Here is a 10,507-nt window from a genome sequence, read left to right on the forward strand (position 1 = left end):
TTTAAATGTTTCATAGTCTGAAGCGTAAGGTAGAAAACGTGTATCAATCCAAAGCCCTGTGTTCTATTAGGTGTGTATAAGATGATGATGATGAATATAAGATAAGAGTGGAAAGCTGTTTTGGTGGAAAATTAGAGATTATTGACTGGACATTCAGAAATTTGACATTTGAATCGGCTAGAACTAACATTGCCTAGATTCTAGTATAGGAGTGTTAGTAACACCCCTCTATTACTATTACCTATATTTTGTACCAACACCTCTCTACTCTCTACTGGGCTGGTATTCCAAACGAAATTATAGCGCGGTATAGCGCGTTTTTACGTACTAAATACGCATTATAGCGCGCTTTAAACCAAAACCACCTCTGTAGAGGGGGTTGTGTATAAACGCGTTCGGAATACCAGCCCGTATTACAAATCGATCGGTGTTACGGTCATCTCGAAACGATAGACATAAAACAAAATTAATAAATTGCATAGACAACATGTACAGATCCACAGACTACAGATATCTTCTCTATTTTGACAGATTGAGAGAAGTCACCTGTCGTTTGCTCTATTAGGACTAATTTTATAAATATCATTTGAAGTAATAATTTTGATTTTATTTTCAGTATTCCGTGAGTTATGTTATCTATGTATTTTAAGATCTACTGCGTTTTTTTACTATCAAAATATGGTATTAATATTGTATTTGTTGATCGTTGATTTCAGCTAAAAGAGATGGAGATGATGAACAAATTTGGTTCCAAGCCTGCTCAATTTTCTACGTTGGCCACTGACGCCATGCCGAACCGCCCCGAGGCTGTCCCCAAAGAACCGGAAATTCCCAGAATATATATTGACCAAACATCACGGTCTTCTGATGACGATACTTCTCCAATAAATACAATTCCTCCAGAATCCCCCCCGATCCCTCCGCTACGACAAAAAAGAAAGAAAAAGTTTGATTCGAACTCTAGTTTACCTGAAGAGAAAACGATTCCTCCTATAAATACCAACGGTAAGAAAAATTGCACAATATTTATTTGTGTACTTTGGTTTTCATTGTATCGGTATATTTATCGGTTAAAACTTTTTTTTAAAGCTCCTGCCTTGCTTAAATACGTGTATTTTTAAAGTTTGATTTTCAATAGCATGAGTTAGCACATCAAAATACATCATAAATGTTAAACAAACATTTTGCAACAAATGTATTAAATTCAAAGAGCAATAAAATGCTTTTAAATCTGAAAAAAAATAATTGAAAAAATATCTAATAAAGTATTCATGTAAATACACAATAGTATACAAAAGTAAACATAGAAAGCACTTTAATCTAATAAATGTAAATTACCGTTCACCGTCTTTGAAATTATTAAATAGAGTTCATTTACATAAAAATCACTTTATTTATAATTATTTACCTCCCGGGGTCACAATCAAATTACATGAAATCTAAGTCCATTAAAAACATCATAAATTTAACATGCATTTTGTAAACATACTACCCGTTTTGAAATGTTAAATGTAAATGTACAGGGAGAGGAAAAGGGTGTAGGGAGTTTCATCTTTTTTTCCCTTATAAACTAATCTGCACCACACCATGTCTTCTCCCTTTCACATATTTTGTGAGTTGTCCTGATTGGTGAGTTGGCTTCCAGAAAACTGGAAATCTATCACAACACTATCATTGGTTGATTCGGAAGATCTAGTGACGTCATACAAAGTAGTTAATTTTTTATTTTTTTTGTACATTTTCAAGAAACAATCAAATGCTCTAATTAAGAAAATGTTTTTTATATCCAACTTCCTGTAGCACTGAGCTTCCTCATTGGTCTTATTTTAAAAAAAAAAATGTTGTAAACTAATATTGAGAGTACGTTAGACACTGGATTAGTATTTTTGTTTATAGTTACTGTTTAAGTAAATAAATATTAATTATACGAGGTATATTCAGAAAGTATGTTCCGCTTATATTTGTTGCCATCCCTGTACTGCAATCGCAGTTTCGCCCATGCGCGGTACTTACCCAGACCTATTGAAAGGGAGTTGATGACATTATGAGTTAGCTGACTGTTGTTTACGCTTCGTGGTGCTTGTTTGAAATGCAGAATAAAATTGAAAATCCCGTCGCTTCTGAGATAAGCTTCTGTAATTCGTTTCCTTGATGCGAAGAACCTTAAACCTGTCCACATTCACCAACAAATTTGTCAGGTGTATTCGAATAACACATGATTCAATGGTAAGGAGAAGGATGAGGCAGTTCAATGAAGGTCATGATGATGTGCACGAAGACAGACAAAGTGGGCGTCCAACTTTGATAAGTGATGATCTGGTTCTTCAAAGATGGACGCCAACTCAATCCAATGGGATTTTAAATTTTATTTGGCATTCCTAACAAGCACCGCACATAACACTCGGCTAACTCATAATGGCGTCAACTCATTCCCAATAGTGCAATTGCGGTAATGTGAAATATAAACGGAACATACTTTCCGGATATACCTCGTATGTTTTATTTGAGAAAATTCTTAAATATGTTGCTGGTGAATTTTATAGCTTCTGGAAGTGTGATTAACATTGTGAACTCTAACGGAATTCACTGGGGACCTGAAGTAACCTACAATTTTGGTTCCCCAGAGAAAGCTGAATCTGAGCCAGATCCCGATGTTGCCATTAGAAAAACTAAATCTATCGTCGCCATAATGGAGTCTAAAGATAAGGTGTGTAATGTTTCTACTATATAAAATATTAATTACTATTTTAAAGGTTATTGTTATTATTTCTTTTATCATCCATCCATCTGTTATTTCCATTGTTTTGGAAAACTTGTATTTTTTATTTCTGTATTCATAAATTAATCTACAAAATGTGGATATTCATAAACATAATGCTGAATGTTACACACTGTGTAAAGCGGCCACTTGAACCAGCCAATGACAGGTCATAAACCTTGCTTAGACCTCCATTTTACTTTCTCTAAAATGTTCCCCATCTCTGTTGAAATATATAATCTTAATAGCTCAATGGGGTGCGAAATCCCGTCCTTGTTTACAAACATTTAGATTTTAGATAAACTCGAAATATTGTTAATAAATGATTTTTTCAAATCCTTTGATGTTTCTTTTTTTTTTGCTACATATTTATATTACACAGTAATTTGTGAATAGCCTAAAATTTAACCATTTTTAATGTAGACAAATGTTTTTTAGATTTTTACTGTGTCCAAATGTTTGTAGACAAGTACTGGATTTGAGTATTTACAGGGCAGAGTTACACAGTATGTAAAGTGATCACTTGAACCAGCCAATGGCACCCTGTAAATGTCTAGACTACCGTATTCCCTTTTAAAAAATGATCTCCATCATTTCGGTATTATTTAAAATATGACTAAGTTGCTGTCAGTAGCAAAAGTGATTACCTATGTATGATTGCCAAAAAGAATCTCAATATCTGTCGGGATCTTGCTTAGTTCGTATTGACACATTTTATCCAGAAAAGGTAGATCTACCAGCACGCCTGACTAGTGCGATAAGCATAAGACGGGAAGGGTAGAAATAACCGCTGTCCCGAGCTCCACTTTAAAGGCAGGATAGCTAGATCTACTCGATTATATCATAATAGTATTTTATGTCAATGCTTCAAGATGTTCCAAGTTACACACACACATCTAAAAAAAGCTGTTGTTTAATTTACATACACACATACTTTTGTACAGCTCTTAAGTTAAATATGAGAGCTTGTGCCTAAGATGATTTGTTTAGTCAATGTGTTGATGAATTATATCTGTTCTCTTTTTATTTATTTATTTAACTTTTTGTACAAAATGATATTTGTACATTGGCGGGATTGTATACTCTTTTCACACATAAACACTTTTCACTTTTGTCATTATATTATTGGTAAGCAGAAGGAAACATTTTCGGATTTTATTTTTTATAATATGGATTGTTGTTAGTTAGTCGTTCTGCAAATACAAATATATCCAAATATTTTTTTCACAGCGTGTTGTAAATTTGTTTGACTTCTATTTCCTCTTATTAAATTTGACTAGCAAAATGTGGTGAGTGTGTATTAGAAATTTTATTCAATATTAACTGATATTTTAGGCGATATAGCGATTTTGTTATTTGATTTTTGCCCGCTACGCTTACCGGTCGCACTGTAGCGAAGGCCGAATAAAGTGTGTTTAGTAGTCATAACATCTATCATCATCTGAATATCACTGGCCTTAAAGAAAAATATTCCAATTTTTTCAGCAGTTTATAAAAAGTTTGTGTAAAATTGTATACAGCAGAAAACTATTAAAACAAGATGAAATTTTACAAATTTTCACCCGAAAGGAGTCTAAACCATAAATTATTGTTACATAAGTATGTATTTTCTGTTGTTTTTTGTAGATTGAGCACAAGCACATGGATATAGTGAGCCAGAACTTGGGCTCCGGTTGGCGTGGTACTGCACGTCGCCTGGGCTTTGAAGATGGAATGTTGGAACTATTGTATGAATCTCATCACCATAAAGGTATTCCTGAGGTACGTTTACACCATGAATTAAATTATTTACTACAATATATTTTATATAATAAATAATACAAAAAGTACTTGGCCAGCACCATGCGAAGGAACTGATAAAAAGGTAGTCGCAAAGTTTTGCATTTGACCTAATAAAGCTCAGCCGAAATCAAGTGAGGGTTACCACTAGAGCCCGCCTAGGGCACTGCAAATTGAACAAACACCTTGCTAGAATGAACCTTTCCCAAACTTCTAGATGTAGGTTCTGCAGTGCAGATGAGGAAACACCTATACACATTCTATGTGAATGTGATGCTTTCCATCATAAAAGGAGCCTCACCCTCGGATGACCACTGGTTAAACCTGAGGATGTTAAAGAGCTCGCCCCCTACCCAATAGCCTGATACTTCACGGATCTGGGCTTAGAGGGGGAGATGAATTGTTGATTGATTTATAAATTTAAAACATTTAACCTCTTATTCAAATTATTGAAATAACAAACACTATTGTGATAAAATATTCTTTTAAATAAGTATGAGATTGGTTTTATTTTAGAATGCATCTTTTCAAATTATATAACTTAATTCTCTTTTTTCTTATTGGAGATTTTAATAAGTCCTCACTGTTTTTTTGTGAAAATTAATATTTATTAAAAAAAATTGGTAAAGAACGTGTCGCGGAAAGTATTGTCCATCGCCATCTTTCTGGCAGCATACGAATACCATCTCAAAAGAACGACTCATCTTTCGAGGTTATCCACAAAGGGAGCCATTTTTTGACATCTTCATAAGAATGGAAGTGCTGCTCAGTCAGGCCATGAGTCATTGATCAGAACAAGTAGTTATCGATAGGAGCAATGTCCGGTGACTACGGCGGGTGGGGTAGGACTTCCTATTTGAGCGTTTTCAAGTATGTTTTAACTGACCTCGCAACATGTGGACGAGCATTGTCACGCTTCAAAATTACATTGTCGTGTCTCTCTTTGTATTGTGGCCATTTTTCCTTTAATGTTCGGCTCAAACGCATCGATCGTTGTCGATAGTAATCTCCTATGATGGTTTTGTTGGGTTTGAGAAGCTCCCATACATTTAATAATTTAACTAATACATTTCACCCAGCTGATCATGGTGCTGAGCAGAGATGATGATGATGGTGTTCGGTGATGGTCCGACAGAGCATGGTCACTGTAAGTTTCCACAAGAATTCTATGTGCTTCAGATGCAATAAAAAAAAAGTGTTGCATTAAAAATCTCCATAAATACTCTTTTTTTGGCACGAAATTCGACATGTTTAATGCTATGAAAAAATACGTTGTTTATACTGCGGCGGAATAACATATACTATCATTTCAAGCCTAATGGTGAGCTTTATGACGGAGCTGGCTGTAGTATTGCCCTATGTAAAAAGGCGATAACATCAGCTGTCGGGAAACAGCGAAAACTTATTCAAGTCCCTATTACTACGATGCGTACGGGGCTCAGGGATATCGGGATTATTGCAAAAGTCGCATGTTTGCATTGCATCTAAATATTTGTTCGTAAAATTACTTTATTATCTTTATTCCTATTATCATTTTCAGTGCAGCCAGAGTAGGGATATGAGGTACTGAATAATGAATTTCCCACACTTCTCTGCCTTGAATGTTGTGAAGGCGAGAATCTTTTATAATTAAAATATCAAACGAATTTGTTACAGGTTATCTACCAAGTGTTGCTGGATTGGACAAGAACTGGAAAGCGAACACTCGGGGACTTGTGTTCGGAACTATGGAAAGATGGAAAGAGGGCTGTAGTTCGCAACATTGCCAATCTCCATAAGGTGTCTCCCACCGCTGATGCCCAAGAGAAGAAATTTGATCTTAATAAATAAAAATTACACAATTATGTTTCGAAAGATTCAATAATTTACTCGACAGAAATTTACATTTAGTCATGTCAATTGGAATAATCTCATCTCTAAGTTCAGTTCGTTAACTCGTTCCGATAAGACGCCTTAAAATCACGCACTGAAAATACAAAAGGTTTACATATAACTAATTCTAGTGAAACAAGTAATATGGGTAGAGTGCAATAGTGCAAGAGCAAGTTGTCACAAAATGGTGATTTTTTTACAGTGTAAAGGGAAGTGCGAAAATATTTTTTGAGAAACTTCGTTGCCCCGCAAAAAAGACTCGTGGGTATGCAAAAATTGTACCGATAATATTGTTACACCACACTCGGACCTAGTACAGTCGCCGGCACTCGCTACGACTGCCAGTGGCTTTTGCCGACTCATGTAAAAGACAAAATACTTCTCGAGGACATTTTTCTAAAATTAAACATATTGGATGATCTTAAGGCGGAAATATTAGAGCTCAAAAACACCAGAGAATTTATCAGCCAACAATATGATGTACTTGTTAAAATATCGCACGAAAATAAAAACATTATTTATGAAGTGAAAAAGGAGGTGGATTTTCTTATGATAAAAAATCAAGTAATATACAAACTTCAGGAATCAATTGAGGAAATACAAAATCCTTGTACAAAATTATCAATAGAAATACACAGAGAAATTTTTGACAAACATATTATAGATCGTAAGGAAATTGTAGAAGAAATTTGAGAAGAAAAAACTATAGAAAAAAAAGGAAATAGTAAAAATAATAGTAGAGTTTAAAAATCAAGAAGAAAGGCAAGGCTTCTCAATAGATCTATAAAGTTGAACAATGGGATAATCGAGGAAACAATGAGAGAAAAATTTACATCAACAAATTGACTCGACAGAAAAAAAATGCTATTCTGGAAGACAAAACAAGCAGCGAAGGGAAAATACAATTTTGTTTGGATCAAGAATATTAAAATTCTAGTAAAATAAAACTCCTCTGTAACGCGTTCAATAATCATAAGAACAGAATCTGATTAGAAATAGAATAAATTCATTCCGGCCGCTGCCGTCTAAGCTAATAAAATAAAACTCTGCATGCATTAGTCACATTTCGGACGATATAGTCCGCTGTCTGGATTGGGTCATCTTTTTGATTTCATCATTTACAATAATTATCTTAAGGAGTCTTTTCTGAAGATTTTATATCCTATCGACGTGTCTTGTGGTTCCTCCCCAAGACAGAATTCCGTATGAAAGAATTGATTCTGCAAGACTTATGTAAACTAATTTAAGCAATTAAAAGTTAATATTTGCTTTAGCTGATGAAGTTTTATCATACATACTCTAAGCCTCGTGCAAATAATATTTATGTGTTTTTCAAAGTTAAAAGTTCTATCTAACGTCAAGCCAAGGTATTTACAATCGTTTACAATTTCTAAGTTCTCACATATACACGACATACTGCCTTCGTGTTCATTATGAAGACATAAGACAGCGGACGATTAAAGGACTTCTTAAAAGTGTAAAAATATGTGAACTTTATTTATCTCTTTTTTTATATAAATTCGCAGTATTCCTTTTTAGTACATATAGTTTTATTTTTGTGTTTATTTGTTTTTTATGATAATTTCCTGTTATTTTTATTTGTATCAGAAACGCGCCGATAAACTTTAATTTATTATTAGTTTGGCGCGATCCACAAATTTTAATTTTTTTAATAAATTTGAATAAATATTTTTTTTTTTTTTAAAAATGAAAAAAGCAGTGATTGATTTTCAAAAATATTACCTCATAAATAACTGATGCAATATGTATTTTAAGGTTAAGGGACCAATTATTATGATAATATGGAAAACTAAAATAAAATATTTTTACTTATTTATTTTATCAAGTATGTATGTATAAATTTTTACAAAGTGATATATGTATACATGGATTATAGATTGATGATGATGATGAAGTATCATCATTATCATCATCATCCCCTTTCCGTAACTAATGGTGCATAGGGCACTGCGTTGGTACACCAATCGCAGCGTATCTTGATATTTTTTTGTTACATGAAGGTAAGATGATCAGTCTTATGCTTCAGGTGCCAGTCCATGGACTGAAATATTCCAGTGTAAAAACACCTTTTTGATTAAATATTTCATGTCAACCATGCCGGGAATCGAACCCGAGACCTCTTGCATGGTAGGCAAAGGAGCTGACCACTACTACACCACGAGGCCGACAGAATTTAAGTTTCAATGGCAGATTTATTTAGGCTGTAACTGTGAATATTCTTAGTAAAAAGATAACAAAATGTACGCACATCTTAAAATAAATACTGTTTTTAGGTATTTTACTGAATATGTATTTAGTAAAATTGAAAAATTTATATTTGGGACGGATATACTAAATATTTTCATTGGTGGTTTGCTCGTAGAAATCATGTTAGATACATTGGGAAACAAATTGACAAAACTATTTTTTTTAAATCTTTAAATTTTTTAAAGTGAGTTTACTTTTCCTGTACAAATATGAAATGTTTAAAATATTAAATTGTTTTAGTTCATAAATGAGACTGTATTTATGAATACATATATTTTACATTAATATAAGATTGAAATATGAACAAATATTAAATTTTTAATACTATTTACAAATGTATATGATCTATATTTAATTAATTTTTATATTTTAAAATTTCTTATCAAGATTCTGTACATATTCAAATGGCTAATAATAAAATATATGTCAAATTATCATGTAGGTTCATAGAATTAAGAATAGTCCAGAAAACGCATACGCACATCAAACAGAAGGCGACTAAACTACTCTTAAAGGAGTAGTTTTACATTTTGACCCATTAGTTTCTTTGTAGACGTTGCTCAGTACGCAACTCTCAATTTAAATTCAAGTATGCCGTGTTGTGTCATTTTAAAGTGTAGAAACACTGCTAGGATCTTAAAGAAACAGGATGGGATCACATTTCATGTGTAAGTAGCAAATTAAAGTACTCAAAAAAAAAATATTTTTCCACCTGTTAGATTGTCAAAGAAAACAAAATGGACATTTTGTTAGTGTTGCCAGGGCAGTCAATTTTTTACACTACTTTTCTCATGTAATGAGAGAACTAATGAAAATTGGACCTCTCGGATTAAACAACGCCATGGTGAACATTGACTGACATTATCTTACATTTGTGTTATGATCATATTTTTCGCATTCTGGCAACACTACGCGGCGATTTCACGCATGAGCCCGGTGAAAGTGGGGCAAAGTGGCGGGATTTTTGGACACAGTCCGATGTATTCAAATATGATTCTACGCTCCTTCTGGACTATTCTTAATTTTATGTGTAGGTTGTTGATCTCTGTAAAACTTTCCATATTAAATAATATATTTTACAAACATTAAAAAGTTTTATTAATTAATTTTAGTGCGTTTTAATGTTTAATATATTGCTCACGCAATGCAGATAAATACAGGCCACAAAAATTCACAGGTTTTGTATTTTTAATTAATTAATTAATTAATTTATTAATTATTAATTAATTAATTATTAATTAATTAATAATTAATTAATAATTAATTATTAATTCATTATTAAGTTTACTTAAAAATAAGGATTAAGCACACTCTCATTTGTTTTATCGATTTAAACAGTTTCATGCTAAAATGTACATCAATATTTAAATAATGTTAATTTGAAACTATAAAAAAATATAACAATTAGCTGAATTTTTAAATAGGAACTCCTATGCTGTGTTTTTATATATCGTGGGGTAATTACTACAGCTAGGTAGGTTACTTCAAAATCAGCATTTTTGAGTTGCCCATCAAAGACACATCATTATTGTATCTTCCTCCATGAATGCTACAAATACGCAAGTCGTGATGCATTCAAATTAGATGGTGAATAAGGGTAATAAGGGTTTTCAGTGGGTAACTCACAAATTATGATTTTCAAATTGCCTAGTTGTAGTACTTACGCTGCAATATTATAAACATGTTTATAAAAAAATATTTTTTAAATGCTTGTTTATATCTCTAAAAGTAAACAAATATTTTTCTTTCCATATCTCTCATAGTCTTATCAGGGTAATGGTGCATCAAGTATTTGTAGAAAAGTAGTGATGATAACAGTAAAGTTATACC

The 10,507-nt window shown here is 32.7% G+C and overlaps 1 protein-coding gene across 4 annotated transcripts; it reads left to right on the forward strand.

Moving 5' to 3' along the window:
* Positions 1-497: 497 nt before the first annotated feature.
* Positions 498-7,170, forward strand: imd (death domain-containing immune deficiency protein). 4 transcript variants are annotated; one of them, XM_088229183.1, is made up of 5 exons: positions 498-622; positions 717-1,005; positions 2,544-2,707; positions 4,385-4,519; positions 6,194-7,170. In XM_088229183.1, the coding sequence occupies exons 2-5, from the start codon at positions 726-728 to the stop codon at positions 6,365-6,367; spliced, it is 753 nt and encodes a 250-aa protein (XP_088085309.1). In that variant the 5' UTR covers positions 498-622; positions 717-725; the 3' UTR covers positions 6,368-7,170. The 4 variants fall into 4 exon arrangements, with proteins under 4 accessions (XP_088085309.1, XP_088085311.1, XP_088085310.1 ...); XM_088229185.1 differs by having other exon boundaries at positions 2,625-2,707; XM_088229184.1 differs by having other exon boundaries at positions 498-591.
* The last annotated feature ends 3,337 nt before the right edge of the window (positions 7,171-10,507 follow it).

The sequence above is a fragment of the Micrasema longulum genome, unplaced genomic scaffold (assembly GCF_059751315.1).
Source record: "Micrasema longulum isolate JH-2025_06_02 unplaced genomic scaffold, ASM5975131v1 h1tg000640l, whole genome shotgun sequence".
Taxonomy (NCBI): Eukaryota; Metazoa; Arthropoda; class Insecta; order Trichoptera; family Brachycentridae; genus Micrasema; species Micrasema longulum.